At 38.7% G+C, this 27,084-nt stretch overlaps 2 protein-coding genes across 14 annotated transcripts in view; one reads left to right on the top strand and one right to left on the bottom strand.

Moving 5' to 3' along the window:
- Nucleotides 1-685: 685 nt before the first annotated feature.
- Nucleotides 686-12,912, bottom strand: SMIM19 (small integral membrane protein 19). The gene is made up of 4 exons (XM_079778597.1): nucleotides 12,782-12,912; nucleotides 7,837-7,974; nucleotides 5,660-5,784; nucleotides 686-2,337 (listed from the first exon to the last, which is right to left on the bottom strand). Exons 1-4 carry the CDS (start codon nucleotides 12,904-12,906, stop codon nucleotides 2,273-2,275), a joined length of 453 nt encoding a protein of 150 aa, XP_079634723.1. The 5' UTR covers nucleotides 12,907-12,912; the 3' UTR covers nucleotides 686-2,272.
- SLC20A2 (solute carrier family 20 member 2) overlaps nucleotides 11,582-27,084 on the top strand; it is a 96,815-nt gene continuing 81,312 nt past the window's right edge. For 2 of the 13 annotated variants that reach the window (XM_079778591.1, XM_079778579.1), the window contains exons 1-2: nucleotides 11,582-12,601; nucleotides 18,961-19,062. The gene's annotated coding sequence lies outside the window, so the exon portion shown is untranslated. The other 11 variants (XM_079778590.1, XM_079778592.1, XM_079778577.1 and 8 more) reach the window with 9 other exon arrangements.

Here is a 27,084-nt window from a genome sequence, read left to right as displayed (position 1 = left end):
GTACCTGTTCCTACTCTAATTGTTATTAGAATCTAATAGTCTATAGATGACACATGACTAGCAGTTATGTATTTCACAACTATTTGTTGAATGAATTACTTCATTCCATACACTTTTGTCCTTTTCCTCCAATGTATTTAATATCTGAAATTATTTTTATTACCACTATTTTATGTTATTTCTACTCACTATTGAAAATATTTCTGACATTACGCCAATTTTACCATAAACTCCGCATTTCATTCTCTGATGAATCATATAAGTAACTCCACCTGAAGTAGTGTGAGGTCAATAGCAAACATCTGTGTCCTTTAGGGGCCAACAGCTTCCCTGAGTGCAGCTGGCTGGCATCAGCCAAACAACTATTTAACATGCTCAAGCTGTGCACCAGGAGAGGCTGGCTGGTGCTTACTGCTCAGTATCTTCTGCATTTAAAAAGAAGAAACAAAAGAACACAAATGTTATTTACCAGCTTATTAGTCATTCCTCTTTTCTTCCAAAGAAAACAGTTCCACTGAATCTTTGGTGGATTCAGGGGCAGAAGCAGGACAATCACCTGGTGTCGCTTTGAAGTGTGGCTGCAGGCTTCCACCCTTCCCAGCTCAGCTGTTGAAGCAGAGAAGAAACTTCAAAGGCGGACTTTCTGTTGTTCCTGCCAGTGGGGGTGAGTGATTCCCATGTTAGCTTTAGAGAAAAAAATCAGGAATTCATCCGCTCTTACTTGCCAGGGTTTGATGCTCACCAAACGATCTACCAGTTTTTAGTTATGACTGTCTCTATCTAGTGGACACAGATAAAAACAATCACAATCTCATTGTGACTTATATTTATTTATATACACTATACAAATCATCTGAGATGGGCAGGTTTGTAATTTGTCCAGATTGTGTCACACATCAGTGACAGCAAGTAAACTGTTCCTGCTCGGTTACATTCTCTGCTGATGGAAATATACGGTGTCTCCTTGAGGAAAGCAAAGTTTAAGAAGACAGTCTCCTTGCCACTCTGCTAACCCCAGCCTGTAATTATAACTGTTTAATTATACGTGGTTGTAGTTATACATGGTTTTTCATTCTTTGTATAGGCAGTGCATTCACTCACTTGTGACTTAAAGAATTACTCCATTTGGTCAACAATTTACCTCAGACAATATATACATTTTTGAATGATATAATTAAAATTTAAAAGAAAATGCAATTTCCCTGAATGATTTTATTTAGTCTAAACCTTTCCATTTAAAATTTATATTCTTTTACTTTACAATTATAAAGGGAAAATAAAATAATGCTGACATATTAACCCTAACTCCTAGAATTAAAAATATTTTGGCTTACAAAACTAATTCTTGGCCAGTTACTTGGACAGTTAAAACTTCCCTGCCAGTACCTTGAATCAGCTTTTACTTAATTATGACAAAGTAGGTAAAAACATTTCAATGTACAGTAGAAAATGGTACAAGATATGAGTCTTCAGGGAAGCTTATTATGCTAAGAAAGCATAAGAAACCAGACAGTTGCGTTAAACATCGATAGTCATACGATGAAAAGCAAGTTGCTAACACCAGTTATAGAGGTGCCCATTTATTTGGCAACATGGCCCCAGTATGGTCGAAAGAAGACTCTTGTGGTGGAAATGAAACTCTAGGAGTAAAGAAAAAAGCAAACAAACTCCTAAGAACACATGAGGGGAAAATTCCAGAAGGCTTCCATAATCAGCAGATGGGTATGCTTCACGATATAGAAAGACAGTCCACTATGCAAGTTCTGAAGAAGCAAGTAGTAATTCAATTAAAGAGTAGTAACCAACAGCAATGAGAACACAAATCAGTCAGTTATCCATATTACATTTATCACAGAATACAATCCGAGAGGAAATTATACCAATGACTGGATTTCTAGGTTTTATTTTGCAAAAATTTCAGCTCCAAGTGGCATAAGTTTCATATTCTCCCTTCCAAAGATGGGTTTTCACTCCTGATTGCATCCTGAAGAAATCAAAGGTGTTCACAAAGTAAAAATCACCATCTCTGGTTATAGTCTTTCTTCCCATTTTCAGGTCTTCTGAGCCATTTTTTATTTGTGTAACAAAAGACTCAGAGATGCAATTTAAAAAAGTAAAAGAAAACACACCAAAAATTTTGGATAAAGGTCACAAGAAAAATTATCTTATGGAGACAGAAGATTTTTTAAAGATGCTGTTCATGACTTGGTGGAATTAGGAGCTTGCTACAATACTTTTTAGCAATTATTTATGTTGTTCATTTTCTGAGATTTCATTCCAGTGAGAGCTGCACACTGTCAGCTTGGTTTTGTGGCTGTTGATGGTCATACTTCCTTGCTATTAAAAAAACAGACAAAACAAAACAAAACAAAAAACAAGAAAAAAGAGACAAACTTAATAAAATAGCCAAATAATTACTAGTTAATATCATTAAACGACAAGTCATGAATTTCAGTAAAGAATTAGCTTAGAATTAAACTTTTTTCTGTTGGAGGAAATTTTTATTATACTTTATGATCCTCTAATATCTTAACATTGCTGATATCCATTTTATATGCTATTGTTATTACTATTATTTGCATATCAGGATTATTCAAAGCTTTAAAATATGGGGTAAGCATTAATTAAGCTGTTAAATTAATATTTTGCAATTTACTTCTTTCTTGCCCCCTTTTTCCACTTTAAGATAAATTAAGAATAATGCTTTTGTCCACATAATAAGGAATTTGACTATATTTTAACTTGTAAGCCTAAGAGATGTATTACTGAACTTTGTGATTACTGTAAACTTGATGGGAAAAAAAAAAAGCAATTCTGTATTCTCTTCGTACTTCTGAGAAATGTTGATTTGAAGAATGGTCTTGCCTGGGCTGGGAGAAGGGATGGAAAATTGGGGGACATCTATAAAACTGTCAACAATAAAATAAAATAAATAAATAAAATAAAATGAATGGTCCCAACCTAAAACTAGAGAAAGTACAGGGCTAAAATCTTTAGGAATGTCATTGACTATTTAGCTTTAAAACTTTCAGTCTCTTCATTGTTTCTTAGCCAAGAAAGAGATACTTCTTGTTTACAGTACTCGGGGGTAAATTCAGATTTTTGTGGCTTAAAGCTTTGGGAGTCCTTTTTAAGAAAAAGAATTTTGTTTGCTATTTCCTCTTGAACTGCCAGACTTTGTTAGGGCTAGATATGTCACAAACACTAAGAATGCTCCAATGATCAGGGATTCACTAAATGTGCAGATCCACACACATTCATTGTTTATAGAATAATGGCTTCCAAAATAGTCTACATCCTAATCCTCCCAATCTGTGAATATGTTACCTTACAGGGCAAAGGGGACTTTGAAGATGTGATTAAGGTAAGGTAAGAGAGGGGGAGATTACTCTGGATTACCTAGTCCCACCTAATCATATGGACTCTTTAAAATTGAGAACCTTTCCTGGCTGAGTTCAGACAGAGGGGAAGATATAATGGAAAAATGAGCAGAAAGATGCCATGCTGCTGGCTCTGCATCTGGAGCAGAAAGAAAACCCTGCTCACACCTAGATTTTTATTTCAGCCAGACTGTTGTAGGATTTTTAACCTACAAAATTATAAGACAATGCATTTGTGTTGTTTTAAACCACAAAATTTGTGATGATTTGTTATAGCAGCAACAGAAAACTGATACGCCTTACAAAGACAGGAATTCTGATCTTATTTTATGCTGTTCCCATCAAAGAAGAAAAAAAGCCTGTACACTGGGTTTATAATTGTATATTTTATACTACTGAATATACTACTGGTAGGAGGTAACTTCTGTTTTGATTAGGCATCAATGAAAACTTAATTCTTCCCTTATAATTTTCCTTACAAAGCTTCTGACACTATATTTTAAAAAAATGCTTAAAGGATTTTTTTCTGTTGTGATAAAATATACATAAAATTTGCCATTTTAGTCAGTTTTAAGTGTTTAGTTTAGTGGCATGAACTACATTCACATTGTTGTGCAACTATCACCACCATCCAGACACAGAACTCTTTTGATCATTCAAACTGAACTCTACCCATTAAGTAATAACTCCCCATTTTCTCCTCCCCCAGTCACTGGCAACCACCATTCACTTTCTGTCTATGAATTTGCCTCATATAAGTGAAATCATACAATATTTGTTCTTTTGTGGCTCGCTTATTTTATTTAATTATAAGAATAATTATGAAGCATAATGTCTTTAAGGTTCATCATGTTGTAGTATATGTTAGAATTGTCTTCCTTTTAAAGGCTTAATAACATTCTACTGTACTGGTATTTATGTACCATTGTTTGTGTATCCATTCATCCATCAAGGACACTTGGATTGGATTGTTTCCACCTTCTGGCTATTGTGAATAAAGCTGCTATGTTAGTTTTACTGCTTAGCTTGAGCTGGTAAGCCATCCATATGGTACAAAGTGCAGAAGGAACAAAAGAAAAAAACAGTGAAAGTGTATTCCTCTTAGCTGATCAGTCCTGTAGCTGCCTACCCAGTTGCTTTCCCCAAAGGAACTGCTGTTATTAGTTCTTAGGACAAAATTTATGCTAAATAATTTTTATAGATTTTAATTGTGTAAAATATATATATACATATATATTTTTTCTACTTTTCACCTAAAATTTCACTCTTGGTTTTTCTATGCGTGCGCGCGCGCACACACACACACACACACACACACACACACATTTTTACATAGATATGTTTCTTTTAAAAAATATCCAGTCTTTTTTCTTTAAATCCCACACTCTCCCCATCAAGGTAATAATGTTAATAATCTGATGTGTATCTCTTCAAACCTTTCTCTATGCTTGCATAATTACATAGAACATTTATATTATATGTTGATAATATAAGGGATAGTGTGGTCATTTGACTTTAAGAGTGGCATCGTATAATATACTATTATATTTTGCTTTTCTCAGCTTAATGATACACCACAGAAATAATACCCTTATTCTTTTAAATGGTGGCATAAATGGCTGTGGCCTACAATTCATTCTGACTCCGTACATTTTAAACTTTGTTTCTTCCCCACCACCTATATAGTCACCGTGTTCAGTACTATAGAACATATTGCTATTGAGATATGACCCCTGACCTTGCACATTAATAGCACATGCCATATTCCTGGAAGCCATTCATCTTCTGCTTTGGCTTGTAGTAATTTACTTATAATAGAAGGGACTGACTGCAAACTCCATAAATAAAACTTCAAAACCCAGCTAAAAGTAGCTCCAACTCAGCTTTCCCTTAGATTCCCCCAAATGCTCCTGACCACTTCAATGCCCTTCCACAGAGAGGGTGGGGGGATACAAAGGAGGGCAAATTAGAATAGGAAGAGATAGCAATCTTAACTGATTATTAAAATAGCTATTTTTTTTGCAAAATTTACAAAAGTACGATCCCATGTATTCATTCCTAGGGTTCTTCTCAGAGTCTGGGAAGGGCCGTACAAGCACAGGGTCCTGAAGCATTAACTTCATGCAAACCTCCTTTGCTGACCCTGTAATGAGCATCTGAAAAGGGCACGCAGTTTTCATTATCAACTATTTCTGACAACCTTTTACTAACTGGGTTCAATTCCAAAAATCCTACTTTAAACATGCTTCTGTATACAGTAAAGCACAGAATATACTTACAAATGGAATACATTTCCAGTTGCTGTCTTAAACGAATTTTGCTCATTGTGTCATAAAAGTTGGGTTCTGACAAAGTTTCTGCTGTAGGTGGCACACTGAATATCCTCATAATTTTCCTCTTATTCCTAAAACACAAAACCAATGCAGAAGAGAGATTTGTATTAATACACGTAGGACTACAATATTCTCAGGATCGTTGTAATCGGAAACTACATTTAAGGACTTAAATGGCAAGGAATCCATCTTTTATTTTGTCTCTGTGGATGCTTCCTTGACTCAAGTATTCTTCCTTTCACTAAAAAGTATGAAGCTGTATGCCCTGGCCGCTGTGGCTCAGTTGCTTGAGCGTCACTCCATGCACCGAAAGGTTGCCAATTTGATTCCCAGTCAGGGCACATGGCCCAGGTTCGATCCCCAGTTGGGAGGCAGCCAATCGATGTTTCTCTCTCTCTCTCCCTCTCCCTTTTTCTTTTTCTAAAAATCAATAAAAACGTATTTCTTAAAAAGTATGAAGCGGTATACGTATAGCCACAGGGATATACAGAAGAAAAGAAAGTAGCTGAACACATCCGCTTAATACAACAGTGATGTGCCTCTATTGTGCTTTCACTCCCTACCCTTCCAAAAGCCAAATACTGTATGGAAAAATGCATAAACAAGAAAATAACTGATTTTTTCCCCCTTCCCTCTCCTGTCCTCCAAATAAAGCTAACTTTCTGGGTTTGATAATAAACAAAATGTGAGCAGACCTTAACTTTGGAAAATAACAAATAAGCATATTTCTCATATACAATAGCACGACTGCAGTGGAGTTTCTGTATGGCCATCTCTTTAAAATTGATAACAGTGCCCCTGCTTTTAAAACTGTGGGGTGGGAGGAGGCAGTGGCTATTTTTAGTGGAACACTGTTTCTTGCAAGTGGGCCAGTGCTGATATGTAGAGCCTTCCCTCACCCATCCCCTACAGTCTAGACAGCCAATGGGTTAGCTGCTTCAGGGGTCAGGCAGCTAGGAAGGATGAGCCTGTGTGTCTGAGAGCAAATATAGGCTCTGAACTACTCCCCAGATCAAACATCTATAATTTCTGGATTACTAATTATTTTGAGCTATCTACTGTCTTTTTGACTTTGGCAGAGGATACCATGAAGCACGTGCCTATAAGCAGAAGCAACTCAGTACAACTAATAGTGCTTTTCCTTTCCAAAACAGCTTCCTGCCCCCTCCCCCCCCCCCAAAAAAAAAGGGAAAGGAGTCAGAGAGAGTATGAGAGAGAACAGTTACATTATGCTATGGAATCTAGAATTAAAGTAGGAAATATTTATTTACACTATGTGACACACCAGGCCTTGTTCTCAAGGGACTGAAATTTTTGTGGAATAGGCAGACAAGTAATCAGATAATACCAATATTGTTCAACTAGAGGCCCAGTGCACAAAATTTGTGCACTCGGGGGTGAAGGGGTGTCCCTCAGCCCGGCCTGTATTCTCCTGTGGGGAGCGGGCCTAAGCTGGTAGTCGGACATCCTTAGCGCTGCCCTGGAGGCGGGAAAGGCTCTTGCCACTGCTGCTGCGCTCGCCAGCCATGAGCCCAGCTTCCGGCTGAGCAGTGCTGGGAACACACTGCCAACTAGGGGGCAGCTCCTGTGTTGAGCATCTGCCCCCTGGTGGTCAGTGTGCGTCATAGCAGCCGGTCGTTCCGCCGTTTGGTCGATTTGCATATTACCCTTTTATTATATAGGATAAGTGCTATAAAATAGTCTTGCACAGGAAACAGAAGGGAACACTTAAAATGTGCAAAGAGAGAATTGCTAAACACACAGGAGTTAGTGTCTCTGCATTTTAGGGACATGGGCCAACATGTGTGCTCACCCAAGGGTGCCAGTGAACACAGGCTGGGTGATAAAATTGAGCTGTGTTAGATATGATAGAATGGGAGTATAGTGCAGCGGGGCTGGGTGCCAAGGGCTACACTTAAATCTCCATCTCTTAAAGCAACAGGGTTTTCCAAGCCAAACCTCAGTGCCCAGTGCTCAAGGGCATAAGCAGACAGTGCTCTCAGAGCAGGAACAAAAATGTTGATGACATTATTTTTGTGCATTTAATTTAGATCAAACAAACAAACCTGTAGAGCTTTTAAATGCCCAGTTTCTGATCTCCCCTGAAGTACTCAAAGATTTACCTCTTGGCATACATGAAGAGACCAAAGCTAACGAGGATCACTACCAAGTAAACGTTGGTGGCTTCGTTCCAGGCCTCATGAACGCTGTAATCGATAGAACCATCGTCACCCATCACTCCGTAATCCCCAGGCATGTGGCTGAAAGAGAGAGAAAAAGAACAGGGTTTCTGTTAGTGAGGGCTGGTATGACTGGAGAAGGGCTGGCAAGCATACGGCCTGCGGGCCAACCCCAGCCCTGCCGCCGGTTTCTGTATGGCCCAGGAGCCAAGAATGGTTTTACATTTCTAAACGGACACATTTTAAATGGTTATAATAACCTACATAATGTCCTTGATTTTTGCCTCACAGCTCTCAAAGCCTAAAATATTTAAAATCTGGTCCTTTAAGAAAAAGTTGGCAAATCCCTGGTCTAGATAACTAAGGCATGTAACATATTCCCCCTTATATTTTATTTTTAAATCTTTATTGTTGAAAGTATCACATATGTCCCCCTTTTTTTCCCATTGACCCTCTCCAGCCTGCCCCCACCCTCTACCCCAGGCCTTCACCACCCTATTGTCTGTGTCCATGGGTTATGCATATATGCATACAAGTTCTTTGGTTGATCACCTTCCCTTATTTTTTAAAAAAAATATTTTTATTGATTTCAGAGAGGAAGGAAGAGGGAGAGAAACATCAATGATGAGAGAGAATCATTAATTGGCTGCCTCCTGCCCACCTCTCCCAGGGGATTGAGCCCAGAACCTGGGCATGTGCCCTGACTAGAAATCAAACCCAGGACCCCTTCGTCCATGAGACAACATTCAATCCACTGAGCTACACCAGCCAGGTGTCCTCCCCTTATTTTTACTCTGAAACATTACAGCTTCTACATAAAGGTTAAAACTTGGGATTAAAAAATCATATTAGTAAAGGGATACAGGCTGAAATATCACTGCACAGTCTCCAAACAGTGACTAGCACCCAGATTAAAGCAATTGAATACTTTGAAACCCAGGCCCAAACAACTGGCTGTGATGTTCAGAAAAGTGTTGCACTCGTGACAGCAGCCTAGAAAAGATGTGACAGCCATGACGATGCTCTTCCACAAGCCTCCGAAGCAACTGGAAAACGTCTGGAGCTTTATCTAGTTTTGGTTCACTGGCCAAATGTGGTTGAAAGCAGCTATGGGATAAAAAGTTACTTTTTTGCTATTTACACAGCTGTGACTTCTATTCAAGGAAATGCATTCTTTGGACATTCCCACAGAAAATAAGAGTGGTAATAGCAACTGTATCAACTAGCCAGTAAAAGAGCAATGGTTTCTTATTTGTGTTTGGGAAGGTAACTGAATTTTTCCTTTAATAGGGAGTTCCTCCTTTGTGTTGGACATAAAAGGTAAGTCTAAGTAAAATGACCTAATATGTGAAAGAAATCCAGAAGTGTTATTTTAGACATTCTTAAAAAGGAAGCTGAACAAAATGATAGGTGATAACTGTACTGTAGTTTTTAAGAATAAGACAGCCATTTTCTAATACCAAGAAAAAGAGTATCTGAAATGTCCAAGAAATTGTTTTGCAATTTCCCCATAGATATTCTATAACAATGAAGACATTGCAGAACTTCATCCACTAAAATATTTTCAACCTGTAAGCCTCCAAAATAATCTCTAATGTAGATTTGGCTCAGTAAGTTGCTAAGTGTGTATTAAGGGCAGAGTCTGCTTTCTTTCTTACAGTGTGGCTCTGCAGAAAATTAATGAAATTTCCTCAGAGGTCTGCTGCTAAGCCAGGTGGCATGTTTGTCCCTTGCTGACATCTGAAGTCTTTGTCAGACATTTGGGGACATAGTACTCATTTACAATAAAGTGAGTATCATGAATGGCATTGAACTTAAACTGTTAACACTGAGGGCAAGAATAATTTCTCTAAAACATCTATGGTGTCTGATGAATATAAAGATATCTTGTAAAAATTAGCCAGGGAATAATAAAACAGAACTTACTTTAAATTATAGTAATCTATAGATGCAAGATCTAAATATTAAACATCAGACCATATCCATATCCTATATATTAAAGTCTGGCTGTGAATTTTCCTTTAAGAGACTAAGAGGCACAGGGGGATTTGGCACAGTCAGACTTTCTTTTCTTTTTTAAAAAATTTCTTTATTAAGGTATTACATATGTGTCCTTATTCCCCAATTACCCCCAACCCCCCCAATGTATGCCTTTACCCCTCTGTTGTCTGTGTCCATTGATTAGGCTTATATGCATGCATATAAGACCTTTGGTTGATCTCTCCCCCTTACCCCCACCGTCCCCTACCTTCCCTGAGGTTTGACATTCTGATCGATGTTTCTCTGTCTCTGGATCGGCACAGTCAGTTTCAATTCTTATTCCTTAAAACTGAACTCCAGAGTTTCTCTGAATATAATAATTATGATCGATAGTAAGTAATCAATCTACTTTAGAAATGAAAAATTTTTAAAGACCAGAGATTAATAATTGCTTATGATTTATGATTTTGTTGGTTTCAAAATGTAAAATAACAATGACTGTGTTTGGCAAAAAGAGATGACTTTAGATGTCTGATTAAGATGCTGAAAAAGGCCTGGAACAATTATGCAGCAAGGGTGGTAGCTTTCAGGATTGGGAGTTATTAACAAGTCAGGGAAAAAGCAGGAAACATATAGTAGTGGCCACTAGAACATTTGGCAGGTGCCATTTATCTGACAAATTATGAAAGTGTTTCCTATCTGTTTCCTAACACCGGAATGGATCTGAACCAGGTTAATTTCTGGCTTCAATTTTTCACAAAATTGCTTATGTACCACTCAATAAATGGTGTAGTCCTACAGAACTTATCTTCCTCCTACTACAAATATGCCAGTAATTACAGAGGATTTCAAATTATTGCTGACCCAGACGGTAAAAACTTAATGTGAATTATATAACAGTAGAGGCCCGATGCACGAAATTCGTGCAAGAGTAGGCCTTCCTTCCCCCAGCTGCTGGCACTGGCTTCCCTCTGGCTGCCGCAGGGTCCTGGGCAGCCCTGGCTTCGTTCCTGAAGGACGTCCGGTCTAATTAGCATATTATGCTTTTATTATTATAGATATATTAGACAGCATCATTTGGTATGCAATGACACTACTGCTCCACAGTTCCAGGGAAATGCACTAGAGCCGTGGTCGGCAAACTGCGGCTCGCGAGCCACATGCGGCTCTTTGGCCCCTTGAGTGTGGCTCTTCCACAAAATACCACGGCCTGGGCGAGTCTATTTTGAAGAAGTGGTGTTAGAAGAAGTTTAAGTTTAAAAAATTTGGCTCTCAAAAGAAATTTCAATCGTTGTACTGTTGATATTTGGCTCTGTTGACTGATGAGTTTGCCAACCACTGCACTAGAGGTATGTTTAGTAGTGTCGTTGTGAAAGATCTGTACTGAGGGTAGAACTTTCCTGTCCACTTCTCCATCATGACCAATGGCATGGCTTTGTAAGGCTGCCAGGAATAAAGAATGGTTTTGTCCAAAGTCACAGTACGGACTGATGGCTCACATGTGGCCTGAACTATGACCATCCCCTTCCAGCATGCCAGTCGAACCAAGCACACACACAGACACCTGAGCGGTTCCCGAATGCCACCACAGCCTTCCTCTTGAGTGTAAAGCAAAATGCCCAGGGGCATTAAAATGTAACTGGCCATGTGCTTGGATCATGATTCATGGATTTCTCAAATTCCTCATCTGAGAAAACTAAACCTTTTCCCCAACGTTTTTCCTGTACAGTAATGCTTGAACGATTTCAGTAAGGAGATGCTAGTGTGAGCTGACTTAAATCCCAGGTAAATATTAGTATCCAGAGATAAAGTTGATAAAAATATGACAGCTAGGGTTTGGTGTTAGTTTGACAGACTTTTACGTTGAGAACTAGGAGTTTTCTAGGGATCAGTGATTATATCATAAATTTTAAAATTAGCTTGCTGATACCGTGTCTAGGTGGTTCTGAAGCAGATTATCACTTGTCATCGTGTCTTGAACGTTACCATTTTTGTCTCTCAAAGAGTGCTTTGTTATTTTGATACAAATTCAGATTAGAATCACTTATACAGTTCCAAGAGTTCCTCATAACACGATCCATTGCATAACTGTGATGTTCTCTTTCTCAGTCCTCTGAAACACCGAAGGATTGGGTTCCCGAGTCAGAGGGGTACACAAGCTAACATAGGCCTTCAGGAGGAAGCCCAGGGAAGGCAGGCAAGCAACATTTGAGGGTTCACGTGCTGGGCAGCCCACATGTTCCTTTCCTCTTCACAACCACCCTGCGGGGAGGCACCCAAGCTCCATTTTACAGCAGCACCTGGGATGGTGGTGGTGGTGGTGGTGGTTACACAGTATCACTTGCCCAAATGTCACACAGTCTAGGGCGGGGTTGTCACATGCATTTGACTCCCAAACCTTAACTCTTCCGGCCCTGACCTCAATCTTGTGAGACCTGCTCCTCCAGGAGAAAAAAAAAAAAAAATCCAGTTGAGCGGGTCCAGAATATAATCCTTCTCAGGAAGTGGCCGCAGGCAGGGGCCTCCAGAGCTGCCAGGTCGCCGCGTTTCCGCCGCTCACTGGCTGAGCATGATTCAAGCTTCACTCACTCCCGCTGAACCCCGGCGGGGCCGGCGCGCCCGCCCCGTCCGCGCTGCAGAGCGGCCACTTCCACTCCTCCGCCTGCGCTTCTGGAACTCGGGGCCTCACTGTTCCCGGCGACCCCGAGGGGCTCCGAGCACAGGAGAGGCAGGTACTCGGGGCCTCCCCGCAGCCGGCGGGGGGCGTGGGGCGCGCGCGACCTCCATCCCCCCCTCCACCCTCCCTCCCCTGCGGGGCCGGGGCGGGGCGGGGCGGCGCGCGGGCGGGGGGCGGGGTCGGGTGACGCGAGATCGGGCCCGGGACGCGCAGGGACGCGGGTCCACTCACACTGCTCGCTCCGGAGGCGGCAGGCGGCCAGGCTGCTCGGCGCGGGGCCCTTTTCCCCGGGAGTCGGGGCCGGGCTCGCGGGAACCGGTTTCCCGCACGGACCTGGGCGACCTCTGCTTCGTCATTTCCTGCCGGCCCGTCGGTTTCCGGAAGAGACGAGGAACCAGGTCTTTCCCTCCCCGCCCCCCCCTCCCTCCGCCCCCCTCCGCCCCCGCTAACAGTGTTTGAACGGGAGAGACGCAGCGACGGCCCGGTGCCGCCCCCGCGCGTGAGTGGAGCCGGGCTCCCTTCCCCTCCCCCGTGGTGCGTCACCGCCGGCCCCGCCCCCGGCCCCGACCCTCGGCCGCGCGCCGCCCTCTGCGGGTCCCCGCCGCCGCGCGCCGCCCACTGCGGGTCCCCGCCGCCGCGCGCCGCCCTCTGCGGGTCCCCGGCCGCGCGCGCCGCCCACTGCGGGTCCCCGCCGCCGCGCGATCTCGCCCCCGCGGGAGGGCGGGCCGGGGGCGGCCGGGCTGCTAGTGGGCGTGGGTCTCGGCGCCCCCGCCGGGCAGTCCACGTGGACCTAGCGGCTGTCAGCTACCCCCGGCGGGAAGGAGCGGTGCCAGGTCGTTACCCCGGAGTTCCCTGCCTCTTCCCGCCCCTCTTCGGCGCGCCCCGGGTGTGACTCCCGGCGTGGGAGGGGGAATGTGCTTTGTCCCACGGATCGAGATTAGGCTGGGAAGCACACAAAGATTTTCTTTTCCCTAATGAGGGCGTGGGATTTACTTTTAATATTTACCTTCATATGTATTTAAGAAAGCATATGCTCTCCAAACTATCTTTCCGTTTTCCCGACGGGGATAAATATGTGACCGAGACTCTTTGAAGTGCTATAAAAAACTGGACGCTGTAATAGTGACACTGTAGATATTTTTAAAAATTTGCGTAGGGACTTGAAAAATACATTTTCTAGCCTGAGGCAGGTAATGAGTTTCTGTAGGATTCCAGTGTTGGAAGTTACCAGATTTCAGGGGTTGGTGCCGCAGCCTTGCAAATAAATGGTCACTTGCCCACGTGCTGAGGTCTTAACTATTCATTTTGAGCTAGTTCTCTAGGATCACCTAACTGCTCATTATAATTCGTGCTAGACCTTGTAGGGGTTGTGTTCTTAATTGGTAAACAGAGATAAGAGCCAGTATTTAACACTACCCCTTAGGACGTGTTCTCTGCTGCTTTGTGGATCATTTTGTTACTGTTAAACTTACCTTTGTCTCTAGAGAATAGCGTTACTTTACACTAACGTACTGGCTTTACTTATAGTATTAGTGCATGTTAGCTTATGCATGTTATATGTATGCATAATCATATAATTTTACAACCATTTAGGTTTACTAAAAAGTTGGAAAATTAGAAACAATATTAATGAGCAATGTTGAGTAATGATTGTTTGCCAGTCCTGTGCCAAATGGTCTACATGTTTTATCACATTCAGTCTGCCAGGATAACTTTTGCGTAAGCATAGGTTGCTCAAAAGTATTTGAGTACATGAGTTTGATTTGAAAGTGCCCAAATGTGGAATATATATATATATATATATATATATATATATATATATATATTAATTACTACTGTTTTCGCTTTTGTAAAATGAAGGTGTTGGCAATATACAATGACTCATAGAGTAAATTAATGTGTTTTTCAAGGTGGAAGATGGCTTTAAAATTGCGCAGAACTGCAATTAGTCCATTTATTTGAGTATTCAGTAGTTTCCAAAGCCCTGTATCTCTTATTTATCCAAATTACCATTGTGTATCATTGTCACCCAATTCTTGGACATTGGAAAAAGGTAAACATTGGGAAAGCCTTAATGGCCCTTTCTGAAAGGCTTCTTTCCATATTTAGTTTCTAAGTGACTTTCCTAATTAAGGATTAACAAATGACGATGAAACAGGAAGAGTAATTTTCCAATACCAAACCAAGGAAATGAAAAACAGTGGGCTGGCTATTGCTTTGTTAATAAGTCTAACATTCATGGTTATATGAGTGTTAAGAATGTTATATTATCTACATTGCAGGGGTTCTCCCTAATATTTCAGATTGCCATTAAATAACTGAAACATATTCAGTGTTGAATCTAGTACATTGTGCATTAAGAAGTTAAGTTTTTGGTTGGATTTAATTAAGCAGTTTGACTTCCTTAAGCAAGAAGTTTATTTTGATTGTGTTTCCACAGATACAATCTAATGATTTATATAGACACTAGAGGCCCGGTGCACAAATTCATGCACGGGTGGGGACGCTCTACCTGGCTGGCAATCGGGGCCATCTCACCCAGTCCCATTCGGGACTGATTGGGGCTGATTGGGGCCGTCTGGCTTGGGGGAGGGACCGAGAGGGGTTGGTTGTGGGAGAGCACTGACCAGCAGGGGGCAGCTCCTGCGTTGGGCATCTGCCCCCTGGTGGTCAATGTGCATCATAGCGACTGGTCAACTGGTCGAGTGATGGACCAGTCATAATGGTTGCGTAGGCTTTTATGTGTGTGTGTGTGTGTGTGTGTGTGTGTGTGTGTGTAATATAGATAGATAGATAGATAAACAGTGATGAGAATGATGGTGGGACCTAATAGTTTGCATCTTGTGGGAGTAGTAGTAGTTGAAAAGACTGGAAAGGATAAGAAAAGTATTTGAAAATGTGTCTTATTTGTGATTAGAGCATATTGGACTTTACCTATCTTCTGATTCTAGTGGGCCATCATTGGCAAGGAAAAGATTGAGAATGCTTTGCCAGTTAGTGTTTATAAGAGAGTTCCTTTAACTAAAGGCATTCTGTTTGGGGAAGGGATGAGTGGAGAGTTGTCACCAATGGAGGATGTAAGAAGAAAAAGACACATATGCTTTGTTTTGGAGTTAATGCTCCATTGTGTCTAACTGACTCTTGCCACCATCTTCAGGCACTTTCCTCGTAGATGTTTGATATTTGTATGCAGCCACTTGGAGATAAAGTAGAGAATGGGAAAGGTGGGGGGAACAAAGCACAAGGGTATACAGCAAATAGGTTATATTTGGACAAAATTTAGGAGCTGGGCCTTCACAGCTTCTATTATGAAAACCTTTCAAATATGATTGAGTGTATGTGTTTGTAAATCTCTTATGTTATTTATATGCCAGAACCATGGAGACTATCCCTTTAATGTGCTTCATAACCAATGGAAGATACTTAGAGTAGATTACATGGGAAGTTACTGAATTTTTCTTTGCAGCCATTTCTGTATGTTTTGTCATTGTTAGAAAGCTGGAGTGACCCATAATGCCAGCATTGGCTCCTGCTTATGAGGCATTGAAGCAATGTTGTGTTTCATCAGATTGGAAGACAAGTCCTTCTGGTTCCTTTTTTCAAAACTTGGCTCTCACGTGGAGTGCCCTTTAAATTTCCAGAGTGCGAGGACCTTCTCTGTGTCACTCATTGCCATATGCCCAGAGCCTAGAACAGAACCTAGCATATGGAAGGTGCTGAGTAAATATTTGTGAAATGAACAAAAATATATTGGAATCTTTTCTTTCCGCTAATGAAGGTCCCGCTTACCATTAGGGGCAGGAACACTCCAGTCTTACCCTCTCCACAGAGTCCACAGACCACGATGAGCCTTTGAATATTAGCTGTTTATTTTAGTTGGTAGTATTTCAGTTAGGCAAACATTGTGTACAACGTGAAACAGCACGATAATTTGGAGCTAAATAAAACAAAGTAATAATAGCTAACATTTATGTAGGGTTTTGAATGTGCCAGATGCTGCCCTAGCACCTTTACATGTTAATTTATTTAACTCTCACAACAATTCTTTGAAATACGTTCATAATAATCCCATTTTTCAAATGAGGAAATGGAAGCACAGCAAGGTAATTAGGTTACTTGCCAAATATCACAATGCAAGTAGTAAGTAGGGAGACAGGGGATATGAAACCAGGCAGTCTAGCTCTGAGTTGGTGGTTTCTCTGGGGAGTTTTACTTTACCAAAGACAGAAGAGACATCTAAAAGTTGACACTACGTTCTCAGCTGTAAAAGTTCAAGGTAGCATAAAAGATTGCAGTGACTCTGAGCTGCAGAAATAATGCTGCATTTTCCAGAGAGCAGAAGTTGATAATGAAGTGGTTTAAGAGGACACTGCATTTTGAAATTAGAAACTGAATTTTGAATCTCAGAACTGCGTAAGGATTAAATGTAACTCTTTAGGTATGGAATTCTAAAACAGTAATTCATCAGGACATAGAACAGTGACTGTTTTATTTAGTGTCAGAAAACTAATGTAAAATAAAGTAATATTAAAGACACTAGCTATCTTACTGTTTTTCTCTTTAAAACACTTACTAGATTTAAACGCTAGCAGTAGTAATTTACCAGAATGTGAGTGTTATTGACGGTTTCCTGTGCACTTTTGTCCATTTGCTTTGTTGTGTGAAATCTTGATCCATTTTTTCAGCTTGTTTTGGGCAATAGAGTACATTATTGGGGCCAAGAGGCCTCTTCAAACCAAGTTATATTTAAAGCCACCATAAAATTATGCTGTTGATTTGGTAACAAACCTGGAGTGAAGTCATTTTGAAGCTATGTGGAATTAGATGAGGGCCCACAAACAAAATCCAGCAAGATGAAGAAAAATGGTATTCTCTGAGAGCCCAGTTTTGTATCCCTTTGTTGGGAGCTGACAATATTATTTTGGGGTGTTGGGCATCAACAGAGTGATTGGCTCTAAGTGACGGCACAGATAGGGGAATACACACATCACCGACCAACAGCCGAGGAATCAGAGGAGGAAGTGCCCTTGAATGAAGCATGGGCCACAACCCTGGTTAGCAGCCAGGGAGGACACACGCTCTGCAGGTATAGTATTCTGTGTTACGGATCACTTCTGCTGGATAGGAGGTCATGACGTTGAGTCAGTGAAGAAATTATGTATGCTGCTGTCATTTTAACATCACATGTTTTGGGATGGCCTGTCATAGAAACAACTTATATCTATGAATATTGTCCCACAGTCCTGTTCTATTTAAATCCCTGAGAAAATAATTTGGAAAATTTGGTTTAAAATCTGTATTTAAATTTTTTTAAAAATATATTTTTATTGATTTCAGAGAGGAAGGGAAAGGGAGAGAGAGAGAGAGAAATAGAAACATCAGTGACGAGAGAGAATCACCGATCGGCTGCCTCCTGCACACCCCCTACTGGGGATCGAGCCTGCAACCCAGGCATGTGCCCTTGACCGGAATCGAACCCGGGACCCCTCAGTCCGCAGGCCGACGCTCTATCCACTGAGCCAAGCCGGCGAGGGCTGTATTTAAATTTTTATCCAATTGGCATATGAGCCTTATTTGCAGGCTCTTCTCTAAATGGGGGGTTTTAGGGAAAGAAAGGGGATACACTGATTCATATTTTAAACCTATCAAGCTGGATAATTTAATGAAATGTGTACCCCCATTTTATGGATTTTAGGGTTTCATGATCCTGAACATGATCTAGTGTGGTGGTTCTCTAAGTAGGAGTAGACGTCAGAATGACCCAGGCTTTATTGTAAAAGTATCATGTTTTAGCCTAACCCCAGGAGCATGGCTTGCACATCTGTATTTTAAACCACCTGCCCTTATAAGAAGAACCAACCCTGTATTTTATAGATAAGAAAATCAGGGCAAAGTCAGATGACTTGCCTATAGCTGGTTCGGTAGTACCAAATGTTATCACCAGGTAATATGTAATTTGATGGCTGGGAGAAATTTTCTAGGTCATCAGTTTAGTAGCCCGTTTTACAGCTCTGTATAAACCAGGCTTGTTCATAACATTTCTAAGTAAGATATGAATGTAGAGAAATAGTGTTTTCTCAAAGCCCATCTTCTATCCTGGCCATGGTAAAATTCAAAAAGTCAATCACCAGAATTTCTTTACAATCTCAACTGATTTTTTAAATTAATTTTAGGAACTTTCAATTATTTGACGTAATTTTATTGTATACCCTGTGATGCCCTGTTAAATTTTGGGGAAAATACAGTATATTTAAAGTTGAAGTGAGATATTCAATTTTTATTTGAATTACTTATTTTTCCATCTTAGCTAAAATGTAAGCCAGAAATGTGTGAGAATTTGCACTGCTTTTTTTAGTTTTGTGTTTTAAAATGTGGTTGATTTTTAACCTTTTTTTTTTTTTTTTTTTAAGGCATCTTACGTTGGAAATAGCACAATTCGGCTCCCATGTTCTCTTTGAGTATGAGAGAGAATCCTAGTTTCAGCATGTCCCCAATAGAGACCAAAGAACCAGGTTTGTTTCTTCTTCAAGATGTCTGCTAAATCCTGTGGAGCAGCAACTATTTCTAAAAGTAAATAATAATATTAGATGCCTGTGAATGGACTATATGGCCAAGAGACTCATTCAGATATTCATGGAAGAATGGTAAAAACCTGAAGACATGGCAAATTTCAAGAAGTGACCCCCGCCCCCCCCCCCCCCCATGTCATTTAGGATTTTTGAGCAGCCAAAAGAAGATAGTTCTGAAAATATAAGTGACAAGACGCTAGCATATTTCTTTACATGTTTCTTATATTATTTTTGTTAACTCATCTGCTTTTGCATATAATATTTGAGTTATTTTCCTCTACTGCTATAGTTAGGAGTCTACTTAAGATCAGAGTTTTATTCTGTGTGGATAGAGAACTAGTAGATATAATAGGAGAAATAGGAACAATTTATTGGGATGTTGGCCTCTAGAAGTTGACTTTCACTGAATAATTACTAAAAGTGCAGGATGTTGATGAATTGCTTCTTCATATGATGTGCTTCTGTCTCAGTCTTTGCGACTTTAGATTCATCTTTATCTATTCTCAGCCTCTGTGTGCCTCCTTTTATTTTGCACAATTTTTTGGACTTAAGATCTGATGACCTTGTTTTTTCAGAGTGAAAATAAGAATTATATCTTCACAAATAAACCTTTGGTATGGTTGCTCTTTCCGCTAGGTCCGTGGTCGGCAAACTGCGGCTCGCGAGCCACATGCGGCTCTTTGGCCCCTTGAGTGTGGCTCTTCCACAAAATACCACGGCCTGGGCGAGTCTATTTTGAAGAAGTGGCATTAGAAGAAGTTTAAGTTTAAAAAATTTGGCTCTCAAAAGAAATTTCAATCGTTGTACTGTTGATATTTGGCTCTGTTGACTAATGAGTTTGCCGACCACTGCCCTAGGTTATTTCCTAGGGTCAAGAATAGAGCAATTGCCATTCTTTTTCAGAGTTGTTGTTCTTTACTATTTTTATGTTCTTGTTTAATGTTTTGTTTTCATTTACTGTTTCTAAGTGGAAATGAAGGATGAACTGTTTCCAGTTCATCTGTGTTCTGTTTTCAGTTACCTAGGAGAAATGGGTAGTGAAAGTTTATAGAAAATTTATAGCATATCTTAACCGTTAGAGTTTTAACCTTGTTTTACACTTCCATCAAACTTTCTTTATAATGGGGATCTCGCCAAATGCTGACTAATACGCACAGAGACAGAGAGACAGAGAAAGCTTTTGTAATTAACAAATGTAGCATTTCGATCATTAAGGTCATTAATGTATTGGTATGAAAATTAATTTGTTGGTTAGAGCTAAGATAATTTTTATATTTTTCAGCTCTTTTTACTTTTTGCAATTAAGTCAGTTGACTACATCAAAAATTTTCTCCTCTGTAAGTTGAGGAAACCTTTATTCTCATGTATGAAGTTTACCCAACAAAGAAGTAGAAGCAAAAGAACAGATTTTAAAATTTAATTTAATAAAGTGAAATTCCAGAAACAATTTTCAAAAAATATTTTTTCCCTCAGTATGCCTGTTTTTTACTTCATCCCTATAATTCCCTTTCTGCTCTTATCTGCTTACACTTTTTTCTTGTCTGTTCATAATTTCTTGTTTGGTGTCTTTGCATTTTGCCTACTTCTTGCCTTTTCCATGATTCAGCCTCCCACTGAAAATACTTTCTATTCTCTTTACTACTCTGTTTCCCTGGACTTGCCTCCTTCCTAGTCTGCTACCTCCCTGCTTTTGTTTTTGTCTCTTGTAATTCAGCTCCTGTCATTTCTAGCTACCTCTGTCCACTTTGCTTCCTGTCTACCTACATTCCACTCTCATCTCCTGTCAGTGGTGATCTCTTCTCTCCTACCACCTCAGTCTACTTCTATCTCTGTAGTTCACTGATCTGTCATGTGTTTCATCTAGCTCTGATTTCTTCTCATCTCCAAATTTATGTTTTCTTTCTGTACTTTTTAGTCATTGTGCATTTGTTCCATGAGCTCTTTTTCTATTTTCCTGTCCTTGGGTGGTAGGTATTACTAGACAGATTTGTTGTCAGTATTTACATAGAACAAGATCCTTGCTGTGTATTTCCTGGGTAGCCAGGATGAATCAGTTACTATTAGTTTTTCTTGGAACACTGAGCTTCCTGTGTTTTCTGCTTCTAAGAATTAGATTGGTATTCTAGAAGACTAATATTACTTTAAAGAGAGTCAGGATAGTTGTATGATACTGTCATTTTAACTCTTTATTCAACAGCTCATGAACTTTGAATTCACTCCCTGCCTTGAAAAATTTTACAAAAGACATCCAAAGCAGGCTTGGGGGTCAGATGGGAAGAGAAAAGTAAATACTACAAAAGGAATCAGTCAATTTCTGGAACTGGGAAGAAAACTAAAACCACAAACCACATTCTTTATCATTTATTAGGTGAAAGGTCCCCTGAAAGAATAAAACGTATCAGGAATTCTTTTAACTAGGTCATCTTTGGTTTTACATTTCCTTTTAAGTTCCAAGACCTTTCTTTAATGTTTAACAAAACAGAAACTGAATCTTATAAATATTTATTTTATTTTGAGAGGCTTGATTTCTCCTTAAATATTAACCTGTGTCATTTTGTAATTATACTGTAACATTCTCAAAGTGCCTGTGTTAGTTTCTTGTGAGGGAAAGTGTATAAATTGTATGGTCTTGCCCCTCAGGACTCTGTAGTTGTGTAATGAAAAAGTAGCTTCTTGGCAAAATTTTATTTTATGCAATTGATGATTTACATTGTCTTATATTCTTCTTTTATCCTTGTATATGGTATAATGTGGTGTTTTTCCTGTAATTTAGTTTTCTATAGTGTTTCTGAACTGGAGGTAGACTAATGTGAGAGTAGATATATAGCTTTATTAAACTTAAAAAAGGAAGATCGCATACATCACATAATGTAGTAGTGTCTAAGTAAGTTTTAAGAATAACCTTACAAATAGAAGTTGATCATTTTGAATATTCTTCTGAGCCTTCCTTAATTGTGATAGTAGTCACTGGGTATCTTGAAGCTAAAGGAATGGCTAATGGTTTGATAATAATAGTACTGTAACATTAAAAACTCATGAACAGCTAGTAAAAAACATCAAAACTACAGTTAAGCTACTAAGAAGAAATTTGTGTAGATGTGCTAAGTACAGGACTGTTCTGGGATTACAGAGAACTAACATAGTAGAGAACATTGTATAGGAATATACTCTTATTACCTAGATACTGTTGTTGTTCAAAAGCTTGGAAATCCCATTTTAAATTTGCCTGTATGGTTTTTAAGAAAACTAAACTTATTAAACATCTTAATAATCAATTCCCTCCTTCAAAAAAATAAATAAATAAATAAACCAGAAGCTTATTTAGCTTGGTCTGTTTTGCCAGAAGTAGTTCTCAATAACAGTTGTCTCTTCTCATAAATCATAGCTGTTCTCAGAGAATTTAAAATTTGTTACAATTAAGCATATTTGACAAAAATATGCCCCAAGCTTCTAAAGTGTTCAGCAAAAATGACATCATTGGAATAGGTCTCTGTAATGACTGCTTTCAGGAAAGTTGGAGTAAGACTTAATTAGATACAGAAGCTGTGGGGTATGTTATAAAATCAGCCTTTGTATAGTTGTAATCCCAACACTGGGTTGTATATATTAACCTGAATATAGTTCTTGGATTACACCTGTGTTTTTATTATTATAAAAGGTGTTTAAATTAATTTCCTTTGACAAAACCAAACTGAACAGTGTGCATATTCTAATACTAATGTAGTAAGAAAAATTGGCACAGTGATTTACTATTAATGGTTGATTAATTTCTTCCTAAATTATCAGGTCTTTAAAATATGGGTCTATGTCCTAGACCAGTGGTCAGCAAACTCATTAGTCAACAGAGCCAAATATCAACAGTACAACGATTGAAATTTCTTTTGCGAGCCAAATTTTTTAAACTTAAACTTCTTCTAACGCTACTTCTTCAAAATAGACTCGCCCAGGCCGTGGTATTTTGTGGAAGAGCCACACTCAAGGGCCAAAGAGCCGCATGTGGCTCGCGAGCCGCAGTTTGCTGACCACGGTCCTAGACTATATGATAAATTAGGTTGAGTAAACTTTTCACTTGAATCAAATAGATTCTTCTGATCTGGGTTGTTTGGCTTTGTTATAAAAGTTCACTGATTCATAGTGTGATTAGACTTGTCTATTATATTGTGATTTTATGTATTATAAGGGTTGTATTTGGGGTAATTTTAAAACATTAGTATTGAGATAGACTCCCAGCCCAGAATTTCAAGTAATTTTTAAAAATATTTTTATTGATTTCAGAGAGGAAGGGAGAGATAGAAACATCAATGATGAGAGAAATATTGGTTGGCTGCCTCCTGCATGCTCCCTCCTGGGGATTGAGCCCCCAACCCCACACCCTAGGCATGTGCCCTGACTGGGAATTGAACCGTGACCTCCTGGTTCATAGGTCGACACTCAACCACTCAGCCACCCTGGCCAGGTCCAGCCAGAATTTTTATAAAGTTCAAAATATATGTCTTGTGTAAAACCTCTTTATTAAAGTCCATTAGTTACAATCAAGAGATTTAAGTAAGTTTAGTTTATATTTTATGGCTGGAGTTAATTTGTATTGCCTTTACATTCATGGATAGAAAATTGCTGCAGATGATGTAGAATGAGCTTTGTCTTTCACTGCTTTTTGTTATATTCTTTGAGAAACTAATTTTTTTCTGATAATGTTTTATTTTTCTTGGACTTTTAAATTATTATTGATCTCAGTAACAGTTACCATTATGAAGCCTCAGTAGGGTCGGGCTCTTGACATACACTGAACTCTCTGCTACTACATGTTTAATTTTCTAATAAAATTTGATGTTATGAAATATATTTCATATGATATATATTCATATATAGTAAGTAGTATGTGTTTATATTGATAAATAAGTAAGTAAATGTTAGGGCAGTTCTGCAGATCAGTGGATTTGTTGGAACATTACTTATTCCCCACTATAAGATGAGGACATTGAAGGGGATTATTGAACTGCTCAAGGTCATACCAATAGTAAATGGTGAAACCAGGATTTTACTCCAGGTGTGATGAAATCACTTTTCTATACTGCCTTTTAAAATATTTCCCCCTGAAAAAGTAAAATCTAGTGATTTTATAAATGCATATTGTTATTCTATGCTATACACCTAATTTTCCCCCCAAGATAAAATTACTTTGTTACGTATTATAGAAGTAATGGGGCTCAATATTACAAGTAATCATTACAAGTAATCAGTGCTTAGTGAAAAAACAAAACCAGATAATACAGGAAAATATAAAGAGGGACAGTGAAAATCACTAGTGATTCTACCACTAAGACATTAAGACTTTAAGGGTGCATGACTTTTTACTGTTGATGTTGACCTTGATATCCTGCTGAGGTAGCCTTTGTCAGGTTTCTCTACTGTCAAGTTACTCTTTCTTCTTTTCTATCTTGTGCTCTTGGGAAGGAAGTCAACTCACACCTAAGAACTGGGGGGTTACATTCCACCTCCTTGAGGGCAGAGGCAGAGTATCTGCATGTATTATTTGGAATTCTGCTGGGGAGGTTTAGCTATCCTCCCTCATTTAATTATATCATTATAGGCTAATGGATATTTACACTTTGGATTATAATCCAAATGCAACTTTATTGCTGTATCTGTTGCTGTTAGCCATTAGGAGCTAATACTTGATTTGGCTCCTGTGTCCCTTTGCCATACCCCTATCATTGTGGATTAATATCTTCATTTTCTACATAGCTGCATAGCATTCCATTATAAGAGTATGCCATAATATATTTAACTAATCCCTTATTAAGAGGGTAATCTGGTTAGCACATTTTTTAATGTTATAAACAGTATGTGATGAGTAGTCTTCAAAAATATATTTATGCAATATTGATAGTTTACTCAGAAAAAATGCTTTATTAAAGGGACTGCTCACTTTATGTTTTGTAATATGTGACGTTTTCTTAAAGATTCTTAAGTATATTCCTGAGGAGTGAGCATTTTCACTTATCAATGGGAAACAGTGGTATGTTTATCACTGTAGTTGCCTCCTTTTTTTTTCAGTGACAATAAACAGTGAACAGGCTGAATTTCAACTCAACCCGGTAAAACAAAACAATTTTTCACATTCTCAGTGAGTAAAAGCTGGAAGCAACCTTAGAAATCATGTACCATCCTGCATTTAGAAAAAGGAAACTGGTATTGTTAGATGAGATGGGAATAAGCAGTAGCAGAAGCATTCAAGAGTCTGGATTTCTGCATAAATCTCAATTTCTTGTTACATGGGTATGTTTTATATCCTGTGTAAGGAAATACAAAACTTTTTTGTTGGAAAATTTTAAACATATGCCAAAGAAAACAAAATAGTATAATTAATCTCTATGTCCTGATTACCCAGCTATATCAATTTGTGGTCAATCTTGTTTAAAACTCCCACCCACTCCCCCACACCATGTTAATTTAAAGCATACTCAGATATTAAATCATTTCATCTGTAAATATTTTAATATATATTTTTAAAAATCTTTTTTTCAAAGCACAATCACAATTGTCATTATCAAACCTTAGAAATATTTCCATTCAAGGATAGTTCTAAAAATTTCCAAAGTTTGTATTCACCAAGAAATTTAATTTGGCATTACTGAAAATGTACTTTTTTGGTATAATTCTCCAGAGACTATAGAGAGATTCTAATGTATATCTTTCCACCATGCAAAATGTCACATTAAGTGGGTTACTTGATTGTATATAACTCCAAGGGTGATGAATACTCCCAATGTTTTAAATATTTTCCTGAGGTTTCACTACATAATTAAAATTGAGATTCTATTTCTCTCTAGAAAAATAATCCCATATCTCAGAGGCTTTACAACCAAAATAACAAATTTCATTTTAAATACCTATTTACTTGCATTGAGTTTATCCTAGAATTGCCTGTTTGTTTGCTGTTAAATATGCCTTTTTCTAAGTCAGGCAAACCAATCTTAACTATTTCATTTAAAACTATTTTATTACAAATAAATATTCATCTTGTTAGCCCTATTGTTTATTATATGCAAATTCATGTTTTATTCTAACCCAGTTTATACTTTTCTGCCTTGCATTTGAACAGTGTTGTAGACTTTCTTTTTTCATTCGTGAATAGACTTTGTTATAGGCAATCAGCTTTATTTTCCTTCCATTTTTAGTGCCCTATTCATATTATTTTTTAATATTGGCTCACTTTAATCTACTTATTTTTATTCATCGAACACCTTTTAAAGAGGGGAAATCAATGCTATGTTTCTTCTAATTTCTAAGCAAAAGTTGAAAGATGAATAAAAATAATTCCAGTTTCAAATAGATATCTTGTCAAGTGCATTCAATTATCCTAGGCTATTGTGTATTATGGATTTAAGTTCTTGGAAAATATAGTATTCAGTATAGTGTGTTGTGATTTACTTCTGTAGCATTTCACTCATTTTACCTATTTTAAGCTACTTTAAAATTTTAAACACTTGGCTGATACACTAATGATACTTTTTTCTTAAAATCCTCTTTGCTTTGAAATAGTCTTAATCTTAACTTTGATTTCATTGCTACTTGCCAATTGTGTGACCTTAATTGAATTTCTTATCTTTCAGTTTCCTCATCTGAAAAGTGAGGCTATTAATTAGCAGCCACCTCATTTGTTTGTTGAGTTAAATGAGATAAGCTATGTTGCCTGGCACATAAATGTTCCATAATATTATTCCAGTCATCTTTTTTCCTTCCAGCCATCTATTATATTGTTCCCCTTTACTTGTTTGCACTTTCACTTAGATTAAGAAAAATGAGGGGAGAGGTATTGGGGGTAAAGGGATTTAAAAAACCATCCTATCTAATAAAGGAGTAATATGCAAATTGGTCATTACTCCAACACACAAGATGGCTGCCCCCATGTGGTGAAAGATGGCCATCCCCATGTGGACACAAGATGGCCACTACAAGATG

Source organism: Cnephaeus nilssonii (genome assembly GCF_951640355.1).
Source record: "Cnephaeus nilssonii genome assembly, chromosome: 8".
Classification (NCBI taxonomy): domain Eukaryota; kingdom Metazoa; phylum Chordata; class Mammalia; order Chiroptera; family Vespertilionidae; genus Cnephaeus; species Cnephaeus nilssonii.
This window is presented reverse-complemented; position numbering and strand designations above follow the sequence as displayed.

Excerpts from the sequence above, each read along its gene's own strand:
- SMIM19 (XM_079778597.1), bottom strand. The coding sequence starts at position 12,906 with ATGACGAAGCAGAGGTCGCCCAGGTCCGTGCGGGAAACCGGTTCCCGC. Across the intron at positions 7,975-12,781 it reads CCGCCTCCGGAGCGAGCAGT|CCACATGCCTGGGGATTACG; the intron begins GTGAGTGGACCC and ends TCTCTCTTTCAG. Across the intron at positions 2,338-5,659 it reads ACTGGAAATGTATTCCATTT|CAAGGAAGTATGACCATCAA; the intron begins GTAAGTATATTC and ends TTTTTTTAATAG.